This window comes from Alosa pseudoharengus, unplaced genomic scaffold (assembly GCF_046254945.1).
Source record: "Alosa pseudoharengus isolate Yale_2024_CS ecotype anadromous, Long Island Sound unplaced genomic scaffold, YU_APseudo_1.1 YU_APseudo_1.1_scf_16, whole genome shotgun sequence".
NCBI lineage: Eukaryota > Metazoa > Chordata > Actinopteri > Clupeiformes > Clupeidae > Alosa > Alosa pseudoharengus.
In genome coordinates this window covers 39,298,179-39,316,475 of record NW_027468630.1, presented here as the reverse complement: position 1 = coordinate 39,316,475, position 18,297 = coordinate 39,298,179, and the positions used below count along the sequence as shown (strand labels likewise).

General features: G+C 40.0%; 1 protein-coding gene across 5 annotated transcripts in view; it reads right to left on the bottom strand.

The window, feature by feature from the left end:
• The window catches only part of LOC143126036 (two pore channel protein 2-like), a 227,563-nt gene that overhangs the window by 48,543 nt on the left and 160,723 nt on the right, over window positions 1-18,297 (bottom strand). For 4 of the 5 annotated variants that reach the window (XM_076287963.1, XM_076287962.1, XM_076287965.1 and 1 more), the window contains 4 exons: window positions 8,091-8,193; window positions 7,861-7,943; window positions 7,686-7,767; window positions 1,578-1,669 (listed from right to left, as the gene is read on the bottom strand). In XM_076287963.1, the coding sequence (XP_076144078.1) occupies window positions 1,578-1,669; window positions 7,686-7,767; window positions 7,861-7,943; window positions 8,091-8,193 (360 nt within the window). Of the gene's footprint in view, window positions 1-180; window positions 610-1,577; window positions 1,670-7,685; window positions 7,768-7,860; window positions 7,944-8,090; window positions 8,194-18,297 lie in introns of all 5 variants that reach the window. The other variant, XR_012987356.1, reaches the window with a different exon arrangement.

The following is an 18,297-nucleotide window of genomic DNA, read 5'->3' as shown; positions in this document are numbered from 1 at the left end:
CCAGAATACAAGGCATGTCAAAATATGACTAGATGATTTAATCATAGATAGATTTCACGGAAATGAGGAGTGTGGGAATGCACAGTGTTTATCACATTGGACAATAATCACAACTCACTATTAACTCATGTGAAACGTGGCAATCGAGGTTATTCTCATAGTCATATCATAAGAGCTTACCTCTGTAATGCTTCTTCGCGTTTTTGTACCGGTTGGAGTTGACGGATTGGGGCAGAACTTCTTCAGAGTCCGGGGCGTCTTGGAAGGAGTAGGCTAACGGTCTCTTTTCTCTGATGCCTCAGATGACACGGTTCTTCAGGCTGGTCTCCTTCGTCTTCTGTCCATTTTTTAAACACGGGCATGTCGCGTTCCAACCAACCGTGTTATAAAGTTCTGACAGGACCGACAAATGCGATGCGATTTGTTTGCAGTGTTGTGGAGTTGTAATCCTAAACGGATAACTTGATCGTATATGCATTCACCTTTACTGTTTCTCTCAAAAATGAGGTTCGTGTGTTGAAGAACTCCGTGTATCCTTACATTATTTTTACAACACCTGCGAAAATCGCTCACATCTCCTTCTTCTACTTCTTCCAGCGTGGTTGAGTTCTGTTGACATCAACTATGCGTCACTTAACATACGTCACACACTCCGTTGCTCTGATTGGTTGTAGGTCTATCCAATTGAGTGCAGAGGCATTTTTTTTCCTGGTTCGTTTGAAACACGCCCCATAATCACAGCTCAATGGAGCAGTATCAGACTCAAATTCTGACTAGAATTGAGTATGACTACGTCAGGCTAATAATACAGTACATTTGTGTAGACAAAACAAAAAACTTTGAGGTCATTTTTCTCAGTTTGACACTCTGGTCAGTTACTGCCTTTTGCCTTTGTAGGGCAGTATTGTTTTGGGAGTTACTGTGAACACAACCCTCTATTTTTTCGAAAAAAAAACAGTCAAATTGAGTATAGATCCACATGATAAAGGAAGTCTTTAATATCCCAAAAATGACAATAACTCATTTTCGACCAAAAATGCAGTTACTGCCTTTTGCCTTTGTAGGGCAGAGTTTCTGAAGGAAGTGTGGAATATAGATAGTTCATCCTGTCAACCGTTATCAAAAACAATGGTTATGCAACTAAATATAAGTTCAGTCATTTAAAGTGAAGTTAAATCTAAATTTAAAGTTAAGTCTAAATTTAAATCTGAATTAATTTAATTAGTTAATTAGTTTAAAAACATTAACGAGGCCTCTGGTTGAAGTAACTGTGGCCGAATCTGACACTTAATTAGAAACACATGTGCTCACACAGGGCTGTTCACTTCCTACTTCGGCTGCCGTGATAAAGGCCTACTGTATGTCTATTTTTGGAACAGATTAATATTCCTTTTATTTGCTTTCTGTAAAAAATAACACTTGTTATTTGATAAAAATATGTTAATAATTTGATTTGGAATCAAATGTGTAATTACTTTAAAATCCATTAAAGATATCTGCACTTTATTCACTTTTTTAACACACTGCTATTCATTTGAACACAACTGTAGCTAGAAAACACATATGGCATGGCTAACCTGAACATGAGTTGGACTGAGGTCTGGTAGGCTGTTCGCTCCACATCCACAACAGTGAAGGCATGGCTGTGGTCCCAGCGGTAGGTGAAATTCTGTGTAACACAATGAAAGCAGTCAGTATTCATACATAATGACACATTTGATGGATCATCAGATTTGGCTGAACTTACAAGGCACTCAGGCCCTCAGCAAAAGTATGTGAAATATGTCAGTCTATGTTGATTACTTCAATTACTAAATCTCAAAATGTATATATTACTTTAAAATGTATATATTACTTATGTCTCAAGAACCACTGGTGCTACAGTTTTGAGGGATAGGGGGTGATTACCAGGAGCTGGGGGGGGGGATGGGGTTGGCACCCATATAGATAAAATTACAGGGAAACCTACCACATCTGAAGTAAGTGTATCCTTTTAGGCACTGCTGCCTGACCATGCACATTCTATCGTAGCCTAGCCTATTGAAGATCCAAACCGACCTTGCCTCACAAGTCTCAGAAGTCTCCCTCTATACTAGGTCATCATTAAGAGTTTCCAGATAAAATCTAAAATCTTTTTATCTCTGATCTTGTCTTTTCTATTGGGTACAGGGCTGTAACAACGCATTATGTAATAACACCGCAATATGTAATAATCTGCCGCATTATGTATTAAAGTGCTTGAACGCAATATGTAATAAATTTTGCTGCATTATGTAATAAGTTATTACATATTGCGGTTGTTATTACAAAATACGGGTGCTGCAAAAAAAATGTACGAAAATGTAATAGTATGGTGCATTATGTAATAACCAACCAAAATTGACGTCTTCATTGATAAGAACAGCATAACAATGTGTATTTTAATCAAAATTCATTGTAATCATAGGCAAGGAGTTGAAAGTGTTGAAATGTAGGCTATAGCCTATTTCTTTACGCAAAGGCCGACTGACTGTCATTAGCTCTGAAGGAAGAAATAAAGCAATAGTGCTATTGAGAAAGAAACATGAAAGACACGTGAAAGAAAGCACAGTGAACATTATCTTAAACCTCTTTTCAGCATTTGGCATTTCTCATTTTTCCGACAACATTTAAGTCCATTGCTCCAAAGCCTAATTAATCCGACCATTGCATTTTTGACAAGTGTCGGGAATAGGCTTGGGTAGACTTAAAAGCCTAGCCAAAGTTCCGTCTGTGCACATAAGGCTTAAAGCAACACCAAAAAGTTTTTTGCACCTTAAAATAATGTTTCCAAAATCGTTTCAGTGGTTCATCAACTCGTAACAGGGTGAACGGCACTTCTGCATTCGCTTCACGGCCCTCTATAGGCTATAACCGCATATAGCACTGTCATGATGCCAACTTACAATTGTTTATTTGGTAACGCTTTAGAATAACATGTGCTTATTAGGTATTAACAGTGCATAATAAGCAGTTAACAATTCATTACTAACAGTTAGTTAACTGTTGTTATCCTTTAATAACATTAACTAACTGTTAACATGCAGCTTGTAAGTGATAATAAGCAGCCTTTTAAGTTACTTACAAGCATATTTGTTAACAGTTGTAAGTGTTAACAAGCAGCTTGTTAATGCTTGTTAATGGTGTATAAGACAAAGAGGTGGATAACTAATACGCTTATAAGACCTTTCTTACCTATTTGTAGTAAATTTTGCAGCCCCCCAATCTAAAGCGAGGACCATGTAGCCTAAAGTTCCACTAGCCCAACCTTCTATCTCTCTATCTATCTTGGTTTAGCTGTGAGAAATACACCTTCAAAATTGTTGCAGTGAGCAGGAATCGAACCCCGGTCTCCCGCGTCAAAGAGTGCATCGCTACTTGTTGAGCTACACTACTGTTCCTAATTGGCTAATGGAAAATATTCTGATGTTCTATATCATACTAGCTATGCTTTTTACAAATATGTTTCTGATGGAAAAGTGGTTTCAGTTTGCCTTGAACAGAGGCGAACATTCGTGGTCTGTTTCTGCATTAATTAAACACCACTTTTCCATCAGAAACATATTTGTAAAAAGCATAGCTAGTGTGATATAGCACTTCGGAATATAGAATCAAAATAAACAATTTCATCAGTAGCACAAGAAAAGTAGTGTAGCTCAATAGGTAGCAATGCACTCTCTGATGCAGGAGACCAGGGTTCAATTCCTGCTCACTGCAACAATTTTGAAGGTGTATTTCTCACAGCTAAACCAAGCTAGATAGAGAGATACAGTATAGAGAGATAGAAGGTTGGGCTTGTGGAACTTTAGGCTACATGGTCCTCGCTTTAGATTGGGGGGCTGCAAAATTTACTACAAATAGGTAAGAAAGGTCTTATAAGTGTATTAGTTATCCACCTATTTGTCTTATACACCATTAACAAGCATTAACAAGCTGCTTGTTAACACTTACAACTGTTAACAAATATGCTTGTAAGTAACTTAAAAGGCTGCTTATTATCACTTACAAGCTGCATGTTAACAGTTAGTTAATGTTATTAAAGGATAACAACAGTTAACTAACTGTTAGTAATGAATTGTTAACTGCTTATTATGCACTGTTAATACCTAATAAGCACATGTTATTCTAAAGCGTTACCGTTTATTTTTATGACTGCGTCAGCAAGCTCACTCTTAACTTAAGTTGCTAATAGGCCTAAACTGCTCGCTGGTTTGTTGAGAGACCACACCTTTCCATTAATATTATTTGCATAGTTACTTAAAGGGCAATCCACGTGAAAAGAAAATGCGCATCTGCGTGCGTTCCACTGTTGCGTTCGTCGTCAGGGCATCATTACTGCGAATTTGGGAACAGACTATTTCTATTTCTATTCCATATCCGAACCCACAACATAGCGTACCCAAACTTCAACCTCAACTGCTGCCTATATGGACGGGAATCCCAATGTCACGTAGCCTACACAGTAGTCCTAGCCTACATGCATGTACAGAAAAATAACATATCCACATATAAGCAGCGTGAAAAATTCCAGTACAAGCACACCTATGTTAAATAAATATATTTCCATGTAAGAAGGGTGTCACTTGCGCTCAAGCCTTTTCGGTGCTCACAGTCCAGGACCAAGGGTCAGAAAAACTGGCTGGGCTACTTCGAAGAGACTAAACCCAGGGATGACCGGAGCACTCAGAGAACTTGTTTTATTATGACTATTAATATTTATCGACTGATGTTTCGACGCACTGCGTCTTCCTCAGAGTCCACTAGGCCTACTGTCGGCATAGAACAACATGCTGTTTCACCTTGTAGTGGCGCTCGAACTTGATACAGTCCCCAGAAGTGCTTAGTTGGAAAAGTGCTTAAGTCAGTGGCAGACTGCATGCAAGAGTTATTAACATAAGAAACGCCAGATTTTGGAGTAGCTCCTCCCAAACACATAGCTGCTATATGGTGCGTAAAAGACAGTCAAGTCAAGCGCTTAGTTGCACATTTTTACGCACATGGGAGAATTTGCACCTTAGAGCGGAGCAAAATAATGGCAGTTATTTGGTGAAAATGGGCAATGGGCATGGTTCGTTGTCAGTTTGTAGCCTTAGAAAGTAACGAATGTTTGGCTTAAGTAAACCTATATGACGGGATTATGGTTTTCAATTAGGCCTTAATTGCCAGCTGAGTTTGCCAAATAATTGGTTTGGCAAACAAAAATTGAACTGGCTTTGTTATATTGTAACTTAAAGAAGAATTTTATTTTAACGAAACACAAAAGACTGAGTAGATCACATTACACCGAAGTAGTTTAAAGTAAGTTGCCATATGCCCTTTGGGGCGTAATAGGCTACAGGAAAATCCCCGACACTCGTGAAATGATGCAAAAACTTCTTAACAAACAAACATTTTTCCTTCAGGGCTCAATCCATCAGTCAGCATCCACAAAGTTAATCAAGCCGTTCAAACGTAACTTTAGTACCAAATGAAAACAAGATCTTCCTCAAAAAACTGTGTGAGTGAGAAACCGATGGTGCTGATTGCGGGAAAAGTTGAGGACAGAAGATTTAAAAATAACATTCACTATGCTTTCTGTAGAAGCATAGGCCTACAGAAAGACTAATAAACACGTTTCTTATTCAATAGCACTATTGTTTTATTTCTTCATTCAGAGCTCATGACAGCCATAAATAGTCTATAGCCTAAAATACGCATTGATATGCTGTTCTTATCAATGAAGACATCGATTTTGGTTGGTTATTACATAATGCACCATATTATTACATTTTCATGCATTTTTTTGCAACACCCGCATTTTACATTATGGGGCAGCCGTGGCCTTTATGGGGCAGCCGTGGCCTACTGGTTAGCGCTTTGGATTTGTAACCGGAGGTTGCCGGTTCGAACCCCGACCAGTATGCATGGCTGAAGTGCCCTTGAGCAAGGCACCTAACCCCTCACAGCTCACCGAGCGCCGCTGTTGTTGCAGGCAGCTCACTGCGCCAGGATTAGTGTGTGCTTCACCTCACTGTGTGTTCACTGTGTGCTGAGTGTTTCACTAATTCACGGATTGGGATAAATGCAGAGACCAAATTTCCCTCACGGGATCAAAAGAGTATATATACTTATACTTTTGTAATAACAACCGCAATATGTAATAACTTTTATTTATATATATATATATTTTATGTATTTATAACAACATTTATTACATATTCCATTGAGGCAGTTTATTACATAATGCGGCAGATTATTACAAAATGCGCCAAATGGCGTGAAAATTTATTACATTTTGTCGAGTTATTACATAATGCAGTGTTATTACATAATGCGTTGTTACAAGGGCTTGGGAGGTATCTGCTTGGAACCCGATGATCACCACTTGTGGAGGTGTGCATATGTGCATTAAAGGAAAATTCCGGTTTTTAGCACTTTGAGTCCTTTTTCTGGTTTGTTTTGGATGAACTAGAGTGGTGGACACCGAAATTTTGATGATTGGTCCTGTCTCGACTTTTCTGACTCGTTTTGAATCGCCTTTGACTGCTCAGAGTCTGTGCAACTCACTCGGTGAGTTTTAAAAACGAACGTTAAGGGTTGTTTTAGGACATGTTTGAGTAGCCTACTACAGTATGCCTGTTGGCAACCACTCTGAGTAGTCAAAGGCGATTCAAAACGAGCCAGAAAGGTCAAGACAGGACCAATCGTGTCAAAGATACGGCCAGGAGGCCAGATCCACCCGTCAACAGGTTTCATACACCCCCCAAATGTTTTGGGTAGGAAGTGGAAATTAAAAAATAAACAAAATAGATATTCACATCCAGTTGTCATCGACTATGTGTAATAAGCACAGTGCTGTAGTCGAGTCACTAAACTTCAAGTCAGAGTCCAGTCTCTAGTCCCTAGTGTTCAAGTCTGAGACCAGTCCAAGTCATTTTTAAAAAATCCAAGTCAAGTCCGTGTCAAGTCCTTACTGATCCCAGGTTGAGTCCAAGTTGAGTCCAACACAAAAAAGCTTCAAGCTGATACATTATGCAAAATACATTATGCAATCACACACAACCCCACAACCCCACAACCCACTCTCCATTTCACCCATAAGCGTAGAGTGTATCACTGTAGCTGCCTGGCAGCTCTGTTGGCTGCAGCAACTTAAGCTAGGTAGAACCGATTGCTTTCATTTGTTTTCGCACCAACAGTACTTGGTCACCTGAAGTATGTAAGAATGTAACCCATTCTAAGGTAGAAGGCATGAAAAGATGATTCAATCAGTTTGGAACAGCACTTGTTGCCTCGCTCCCCTGTTAGATATCTTAAAAGGCAGCAAGGTTCCTATCTTGAACAGGGCCATTGTGTGAGAGCAGTAGCAACATCTTAAAAGCGGTGGTCACAGTCTGAGCAATGTGCACAGATGATATGGTCATCGCCTGACAGGTTGACTGTTAAGTAATTACCACTTAGTAGTCTGAAAATGTCTGCATATGGTCTCGTGGTGCTTGGCCTATATCTGTCATCATAACACTACTACAAGGTATTTATGCTTAGTGGCTGTAAAGCTTTTTGTCAACCCCCTTGGACTATGATGGTAGCCTTTTGAGACTGCAAACTTTGTGCCATTGTTTGATTTGGGCTGATAAAGAATTAATAAGCAGGGCGGAAATCTAATTTTCTCCTTTTTTATCTCTTACCTCCAGTATTAGGGCGATAAACAGGTTAACCCACATTACAGAGGAGATCAACCACCAAGAGACAAAATAAACCTTTGACCATCTGAAAAGAAGAGATAAGACACATGCAGCCATTATATACAAAGTGGATGTTTGGACTTAATATGTTGGGAAAGTACAGTAACTGTTGGCTTACTCTGTGGTATATCGAGTGTAGGCATCTGTGAACACATGCCAGTTATTCACTACCATGATATTGTACAGCAGGACCAGAGACGACTGACAAAAATTAAAACAAAACCTTTTGGTCAGATACATTTTGTGTTATAATAGCAGTAGGTCATATCTGACAGTTGACAGATGTCTGGATTTTAGGGAAATGCACTTAAGTAATTGTAGTAGCTGAGCAAAACTCAAAGAACTTACTGCAAAGTCATCAAAGTTGTTGGGCCAGTATTCCAGTTGTTCATATGTACCACATTCCATGCTGTAGTTTGCTGACACGATTTCCATGGTTGAATTGAAGATGCTAGAATGAAAGCATAATATCATCCCTTGCTGAAAACAAATGTTGACAGGTTTGTAAACAGTTTTAATCCCTAAGGTCATGAGGTAAATGATAATGGGGTATTTGGTGATGACTTAATGGGACGGTAACACTTTATTTTAATGTGTCGCTGTTACAGTGTACCTACCTAATTAGGTACAGTGGTACAACCTGTGTAACAACATGTACTATCAGGTACTATCATTGTACTTGCATTATGTATTTGTGGGTACCTACATATAGTTGTTACATTGTAATACTGAGTGCTTTTACAAAACTTTGCCAATTTGCCTAAATTTTCATCAGAGGCAAAGAGCTGACCTGAGACCTGCTGGATGGGGTAAATCTGGTCATGATAGATTTGATATACAAACCATTCTTAGCTCCTGTCAAGGCCTCATTGTCTTCAGTGTACATGTAACAGCTGTGTTGCTACAACCTTGTTACTCTTTGATACAGTGGAATAAACCTATTAAGTGTACCAGTTAATTACTTACATGTACATATGACATGTATGTTGTGTCTTCGATGTCTTGGAACAGGTCTACTAATTCACATGTACTGTGTGGTGTAATAGCAGACACGTTTCAACACATCAATTACAGGATGCATGACATCATTGACAGGATGTATATAATATGTACATGTAAGTACTTAACTGGTACACTTTATTTTAATGAGTTTATTCCACTGCATCAAAAGACATGTATGTTGTGTCTTCGATGTGTCTACTAATGTAACTATACATAGTACATATATCAACTGTGTTGGTACACACTTATTGCTCTTTGATATAGTGGCATAAACCCATTAAAATGAAGTGTACCAGTTAAGTACTTACATGTACATATTATACACATCTTGTCAATGATGTCATGCATCCTGTAATTGATGTGTTGAAACGTGTCTGCTGTTACACCACACAGTACATGTGAATTAGTAGACCTGTTCCAAGACATCGAAGACACAACATACATGTCATATGTACATGTAAGTAATTAACTGGTACACTTTACAGTAATAGGTTTATTCCACTGTATCAAAGAGTAACAAGGTTGTAGCAGCACAGCTGTTACATGTACACTGAAGACAATGAGGCCTTGACTGGAGCTTAGAATGGTTTGTATATCAAATCTATCATGACCAGATTTATCCCATCCAGCAGGTCTCAGGTCAGCTCTTTGCCTCTGATGAAAATGTAGACAAATTGGCAAAGTTTTGTAAAAGCACTCAGTATTACAATGTAACAACTATATGTAGGTACCCACAAATACATAATGCAAGTACAATGATAGTACCTGATAGTACATGTTGTTACACAGGTTGTACCACTGTACATAATTAGGTAGGTACACTGTAACAGCGACACATTAAAATAAAGTGTTACCCTTCAAATAATAGCCGAGTCCCAAATAGACACCTGTCTTTTTTAAACGCCTGGTGTGGCTACAGGTTTGGGTTAAAGGCCGGTCTCAAATAGAGGCCTGGTCAGTTTTTTAGTTTCGGGTTGTATTTAATCTCCTAAAACCCGTCAGATCGTCTGTTTAAAGCCCAATTCACACCAGTATAAGTATATATACTCTTTTGATCCCGTGAGGGAAATTTAGTCTCTGCATTTATCCCAATCCGTGAATTAGTGAAACACACTCAGCACACAGTGAACACACAGTGAGGTGAAGCACACACTAATCCCGGCACAGTGAGCTGCCTGCTACAGCAGCGCTCGGGGAGCAGTGAGGGGTTAGGTGCCTTGCTGTCTAGTCACAGTTGCAAGGTTTTAGAATGTTGCATGAAGTTGCTGGTTTATAGAATGTTGCAGCTCATCTCGTTGCGAATCTTTGGTGTGAATTGGGCTTAAGCTAATGTTATGATTAGATGGCATTAAAAGACTTTATTCAATATGAACTATGCCTATATGTCCAACTTCGTCATTGTTCAATTCATCCCTTTTGTTTAAAATTTGGGGATAGGCCGATGGTAAGCTTGCTGGCAACAAAACAAAGGTTCGCAAAGTAGGCTATGATTGGAAATGTAAGCTGACTGTTGTCAAATTTGGCAAATAAAATACGGGAGAAATTATATGGTTCATGCTCTCTCATGCTGTTTCATTCGTGCCGAAAAGGACGGAGAATGAAACATTACGGACGTTCCACTTGTGCATAAATAATTTCTGAACAGTTTTGGTCAGGGCTGATAATGCAACCGTATTTGACAAAGGACCGATATAGGCTAGGCTGCTAGTGACAAATTATGAGCTTTCAGTGTGATACGATCTCGAACACTAAATGAATGATGATCCGTAATTGGCATCAGATAGCCTAGTCATATGGGTAGACATTCAGTGTGTTTGAAATAATTGATTTGATAATATTTTCCATCTTTGCAGAGGAAAAGTTGTGTAAAGGGAATTAAAGGCCTGTCTCATATAGACGCCTGTCTCTTATATTAGCCAGGGCTATTATTTTGAGTTTTACGGTACTCTCATAACATTAGTCCTACCACTGAACCGGTCAGTCTCTGTACTGTTGTCTTGTTGCTACCTCCTTGCGCCTCCAGCAAAACAGATGTTTTCAAATTGTTTTGCTTGCTTGAAGGCAACCTTAGAGTTATATTAGCCTATTTAATTAGCCTATTTAAGATAACGCTGTGGTTGTTGTGAGAGCATGGTTTTAATAGCAGTCTGTAAGAAAAGTCATGTTAGACCTAGCTCATCACACCACTGTGTGTGGCTGTGCAGTCATGAGTCCCTGGGGGGCACTAGTATTGAGTGTTAGTGTGGAGGAGGTGACATTACCAATCTGTGGTCTACCTGTGAAAAAGTCCTTATCCTGGACAGGGAGGAACTGATTTTTAGGTCACAAATTCTCATGACAAGGCTGGATAATATCAATGGTGTTAATGATTAGTTGATTAACAGCATGCACACATAGACATTTTTCTGGTCCAGATTGGAAAGCACAGTGTGCAGTTGGAATGCTATTACATCATCTGTGGACCTATTTAACCTGCAAGCACTAGAGTGGGTCAAATGAGTTGAGTAGCCCCGGGAATGTGGACCCGCGAGCTACTGGGCAGGCATGGTACAGTATGTGATGGGGATGCACGATTCTGGATAAAATGATAATCAGAATTTTTTGCTTAGAATTGAGATCACAATTCTTGCAAAATTCTGGGGAAATAACGATGTTTGATCAATAACTGATATCAATATCTTCTATTTTGGGGCAGTCGTGGCCCACTGGTTAGCACTCCAGACCTGTAACCGGAGGGTTGCCGGTTCAAGCCCCGACCAGTGGGAACGGCTGAAGTGCCCTTGAGCAAGGCACCTAACCCCTCACTGCTCCCCGAGTGTAACTGTTGTAGCAGGCAGCTCACTGCGCCGGGATTAGTGTGTGCTTCACCTCACTGTGTGTTCACTGTGTGCTGAGTGTGTTTCACTAATTCACGGATTGGGATAAATGCAGAGACCAAATTTCCCTCACGGGGTCAAAAGAGTATATATACTTATATTTATATTTGTTTGTTTACTTGGTTTTTATAGTTAATTATTACGGAGCCCTCCGGGTGACATGGGGAAAAAAAACATGGGTTAGAAAAAAAAAAAAAAAAGTAGTGGGGAAAAAAAACATGAAGAAGAAAAAAAAAACGATGCACTTTTGCGGGATCTCAAGTTTTATAGACATATACAACATTTTACATAACAAATACAGAAAGGATGGAGGCAGCAAAGGTAGAGGAGTCATTTCAGATGGGTCAAGAACAAGGTGAATTTGTATGTTTCTCAAAACGTAGTCCAACCCTGCATTAGAGGAGCTGAGCACACTCGCTGTTTAAAGTCATACACAACGGTAAACTAAAACTAAGCTAAAGGTAAATGTTACAAAGTTGGCAAAATTAATATAGGCTATTATTAGCTATGAAATTATTCGTTCGTTCATTTTTTTTTTGGGGGGGGGGGGGTTACAAACATATTCAAAATCCCCCCCCCCCAAAAAAAAAATGAACGAACGAATAATTTCATAGCTAATAATAGCCTTTATTTACCTATTAAATAAATGTAAAGGACACAGAACTGTAAGCTCAAATTCAAAAACGTTTGAAGTCTACCCAAACATATGCAAAGGGAATATATATAAATTGTGTTGCATATAGCCAGCTTAATTAATGTCAATTTAAAGATTATGATTAGCAGTTTCTATGCATTTTTCCATTGATAGTTACAGGAAGCCACGTTTTGTTTAAACTATTGTTGCTTCTAGCCCACGTTACCTCCAGTTTCACTTGCTGCAGGGACGCACACATTGCATGATCGATCATAAGCGTTCTATCTCCGATAGAACTCAAATGTGTCTTGACGCCGCCGTTTGTAAGATCAGATCAAATAAAACGTTCTAAATGGAACGCGATGTAATTAAGCTGTTCCTTTCCAAGCGTCTTGGAGACGTACTGTATGTGTGCTGACTGGGCTATGTCTATATAGTTGATGACACCAAATGAATAAGTATTGTAATTATGTTATTGGTAGTCGGAGGAGGAGTTACACACACACACACACACACACAACTCGGGATTTACTTTTCACAGTTTATTCACAAGAATTAATTAATACACCACTACCTCCCACACACAACCACCCCGCATTCATACAACCCGCTTAAACTAGCCCTCTCTATGGCCGAGTTAAACTAGGGGAAGGGACTGGCCATTAACCCCGGCCGGGGGCTAAACTCAAAGCGCGCACACACACACGCGCGCGCGCACACACACACACACACACAGTAGGCCACACTAGACTGCAATAACAAGGCAATCAATAGACTGAGCTAGATCACAGGGTCCTATGACCGGCTTTGAGAAAGTACTGGTTTAGTCCGTACAGCAGCTCCAGCCTGGAGCGTTATGAGACTGACCATAAGTGTCCAGAGATAATTCAGAGTCCGCAAGTAGCCTAATCCACAGAGTTCGCAAGTATCCACAGTGTTCGCAAGTAATCCACAATGTTCGCAAGTAATCCACAACGTTCGCAAGTAGCCATTCACTACAGTATGCTGCAAATGAGCAGATGTGTGAAGCACCGGGCATAACTTAATTTCGCGGCTACGTGGAGCAGTAGTAGGTTCATTGTTGAGGAGGCCCATAGTTTGAGAAAAGCTGCAGATCATAGGCAGAGAAAGCATAATGCTCTAATGAGAACAGTAGCCAAAGGTTTTCCTGCAGAAACAGGTGCCTTGGTGCACGCACCCCGCTTTCACTTTGACTCCCTGCATTGTGGCAAAAACTGTCAGTCAGACAGTGAATTTTGGTTTACTAAATTAGCATAATGCGGTAACAATTATCATTTCAATTCTATCTGAAATCTGCTCACTGCAGACGTTACAATGCAGACCCAAGCAGCAGCCTTGAAAGACGTACACTTTGAATTTGATCAGAGCGGCTCTGGTTCTTCACCTAACTTGGTGTGATTGGCTGGATGACCGTTCAATCAAATCAACAGACCTATTTGTGTCTCTGTGTGTTCGTTATAGATATGGTTCCAACTCTTTACGGGATCGTTTATTTCCATATTTTACTTTCAATTTAATCTGACAAAAAGTGTGAGGGATATAATCGTGTTCCAGCAAAACTGTGTACATTATAACACCCACATCCCCCACATTATAACACCCACATCCCCCAACTTTGCGAGATCCCGCAATGAGATCCCGCAAAAGTGCATCGTTTTTTTTTTCTTCCTCATGTTTTTTTTCCCCCACTACTTTTTTTTTTTTTTTTCTAACCCATGTTTTTTTCCCCCATGTCACCCGGAGGGCTCCGTAAATTATACCAGTGGCAGGTAAACAAAAATATGAATTAAAAAAAATTCATAACCATTTGTCTACCCATAACATTTATTGATGTGACATAACGCATAATGATTAGTAAATGTCAATACCAGTATAAGTCCTATTTTTGTGCCTGTTTGGGTCCCATCCCTCATTTTACCTGATAGCATACAGAAGGAAATACAAGATGATGCCACTGGATAACTATTAGTACATAAACTTGGTGAAAAGAATGGGAATGCTCTTGCTTATGCAACAGCTTCACGAATCTGATACTGATCATAAAACAATATTTTTTCTCTGCATTTTCTATGCAAGATCACGACAGCGGTAGGTATACCTCTGTATGAGCCAAATCTGACATTTGAATTGATAGCAACTAGTGCTATGTTGACATGAGCAACATGAGCAAAAGGGGAAGCTTTTGGGAGAAGCCTGGGAGTTTTTTGTCTCAATTTTCTCTAAATCCTGAAATGAATTATCAGGGGAGCTACATGTAGGCTAGGGAGCATCCTGCTGCAACAACACGTTAGAAATTGAGTGCATCAGACCAGCAGCTTTTCAATAACAATGCCGCTTGTTAAACCATGCGTTGCCATGCAGAGCTAGTGAGTGGAGCGGGGCGCGAGCAAGGAGCAGATGGAATTTTGTTGGAGCGCAGAGCGCTTTTTAATTCAGAGGCCAGAGCAACCGCTCTCTCACGTTATTGTATTATGTTTGGTAATGGCTCAACTGTCTCTGAAAAGGCATTTTTGGCATTCTGAAAAGTGCAGCTTGCAGCAGAGAAAGCTTGAGTAGCCGAGAGAGACGCCGAGATTGATTGGTTGAAAGCGGAGGTCAACAACCTCAAACGAGAGCTTCAACAACTCCGAGAGACCAGCCACTTGGAGAGCCACAGAGACATTTTACAGGAGATGAGAGCTGGAATCAGAGAACTTCAAGTCATTCGACAGCCTGAGAGACCAATCCCCAGGTGCACCTCGACACCAGCTTCAGAATCGCCCTCCTTGCAGATGTCTCCATTGGCCCTCTCCGTCACACTCATCGACAGCATCCAAGTTCCTAGTCAACACGCAGACGTGACCTTGCGTGAGACCACGTAAGATTCACCAACAGAGCTTTGGCCAAGTGGGCAGATACTTGGACTTGGTAGAAAACTGGATTTAACTAAACAAATGTAACTAAGTAAACTGATTGATACTACAGTAGGCTATGTTGTCCCTCTCAGGCTGTACAGTAGGCTAATTATAAGTAGGCTAATGAGCTCAGACACATTAGGGCTTCCTTAATGACTTTCACAACTGATTGTTTAGCCTAGGCCTACTCTATAGTAGCCTAGGCTATAGGTTATGTTCCCCCTCTCAGGCTGTACAGTAGGCCTATTGAAAGTAGACTAATGAGCTTAGACACATTAGTGCTTCCAGCCTAATGACTTTCACACATGACTTGAATGATTTACAGTAGACACATTAGCGGTCCACGTGTAGAGACTGTGCAGAATAGGCTACAATGTGTGAATGGTGTTCAATGATTTGCCAATATAATAGTCTTCTACAGGGTTGCATGTAGCTACATGCTTTCAGCCTTAATTGGTTAAATGACCATTTTTATTATGAAAATATTTCTAAAACATCAAAAACTCAGTGTCGTTCAGACTCAACCCTCTTGTTGCTTGCAGTTTGTTAAATAAAGCGCTGCAGATTACATTATTTATTTCTGATTAATTGCGCCTTTCAATGTATTTTGCAACATGCTTGTTATGCTGGGCTACTGTCAATGTACTTGTACAGGTAAATGTTCAACAATTGCTGGTGTACAGGCTATAATCAATTAGCTAAATAATTTGCCCAGCTGTTTAAAATTTTTTTATGCTACATTCAAACGCAAAAGGTGCTTTGATATCTTTTTCGTTTGAACGTCAAACGAAACGCAAGCAGGCATGCTGCGGTTGCAATGAATGATTGGTTTTATCTGCGGATTTATTTTTTACATTATTTTGAATATCACTCGCTCCAGTCTCAACAGCACGTCTACTTTTTCCACACGCAAGTTCTAACACACATATCCCCTCTCGCTTTCTCTCTCTCCATCCCTGCACACGGTGCTCTCTTAAAGGAGCTGCACCATTTTACAACAATTGCATCTACATTTTCATATTAGAATGTTTTGTCAAGTGTAAGCTTAAACTACCGTGATCAATTTAAGTTCCTGTGCCCCCGCTGAAAGTCTCATGCGCTTATCGTTACACTATCAAATCTATAAGTAACCGTGACAAATAGGGTAAAAGATATATCAACTCATGCTATTGTTTGGTAATGGCTCAACTGTCTCTGATTGTTGGACTGACTTGGAAACTGCGTCATGGAAGCAGTTAGTCAAGTCGCATCAAAAATAGTAGTGGCAGAACTCCCAAGTGACACCTTGTGGTTGTTTGTGTCAACTGCAGTTTGTGCCATTTCTTCCGAGAAAATGGGGTGAGTGATTCATGCAGGAACCCATCCAAACTTAACTGATACCCACTGTACTTCTCTGCATTCACCTGCGCATTAGCCTACTCTCGTTTGAATTACTCACGAATCCGTGCTCGCATGGATATGACAAGCATCAGATGAAAGAGACACAGGGCTATCTATCCATTGGTACCATGTATATCGATCTTTCTGGGTTATAAAAAAAGACGAAGTGACTGCAAAATAATGTCATGTACAAAAAAGCAAATTCCTACATTGCATCACAATTTGTTCAACAAAGAAACACTTTTTTGCCTTTACTTTGTTCATGGCAATGCAGTAAAAAGTTGTCCAATATGGTCAATCTATAATCTCAATGTTTCATGTGACGCGCCGAAGCTACATTCATGCATTGTTTTGCTCCGGTCGAAAATGTTTCTGTGTAATTTGTCAGCTGTGATCAAATGCGTTCAATAACTTCCAACTGTCATAAATATAACATGCTTATGATTAATGTTTGTATGGTGTATCTAATCTAGGCCTCTCTTATGTTCAATCAAATGAGCTTTGCCCACCCGTTTTTTTCTGTGCCCACCCATTTGAACATTTCTGGCTACGCCACTGATGCCAACAATGCGAAATTGTTTCCTTGCGAATGGAAGCTCCTGTAGCCGCATAGGATTTCAAAACATCGCGACGTGAAATGCCACAAAAAGCGGTTTGTGAATAGGTCTTAGTGAGTTAGGAGTCCTCTCAACTTCTTTTAAGCTGTCCCATACTTAGGTGCTACTTTTAGGTCTAAAATGCTTCGTGAATTACTTTTAGTGAAACAAATTAGGAGTCCTAAAGTTAGGAGTGACACGCCCATTATTTTTAGGAGTTGCTCCTAAATTCGTCAGGTACTTTTAGCTTTTTTTTTTCTTTGTGAATACGGCATCAGAGGTGGAAAGATGCTATTTGTTGGGGACAGGGCCGGATTAACAATTCATAGACCCCTGGGCACAAATGTCTGATGGGCCCCCCTGCCCCCCAGCTAACGTGAATCGGGCGTTCAGTTAGTTAGTTGACGGGCGGTCAGTTAATAGGCCTATAAAGTGAAGATTTTCCTTGCCATCTAAGGCACGAGCGCATCTGTGAGGCCAAGCCTCAACAAGTAGCCCGTTTGTTTACAATGAAAATTACATTTAATTAAACTGCGAAAGCAAGAGAAAGCATGCTCTGGGAACAGAGTTGCCTGTCTAGTATAACCATGGGTATGTCTACAAGGAAAATGTGCGCTAGTTAGTGCACTTCGGGGGTGGCCGCACCCCCACTTCCAATGTCACTGGCTGCCTGATAGGTGAAGAGAACAAGAAATGGAGAAACATCAACGCAATGCCTTGGTAGGCCTAATGTTATTAGATTGGATTTTGTAGTTAGGCTACTGCAAATGTAACACCCTTGTTTCTATGAAACTGGAAACAATTGAACCAGGAGACTTTGTCACAAGACAAAACAGATGTCTCAAAGCCCATTAAATTAACATGAACCTACTGTGGTTTAGATTTGTATGGCAGTAGCCTAAGACAAATATTTGGTTAGACTAGGCTAGCTAACTTTAAACTGACACAACGTAACTTAATGCTCATCTGGATATCAACATGAAATCCAAAACTTCTCACCCCTGTTACCCATTGGCCTTCTTGTCTTTTCTCTGATTGTCTAACACTCTGTAAAGCGCCATGAGACATATGTAATGTTTTGGCGCTCTATAAATAAAATAAAATTGAAATTGAAAATTAAATTTGTTGATGGAGATGGAGTTTGTTAACCCT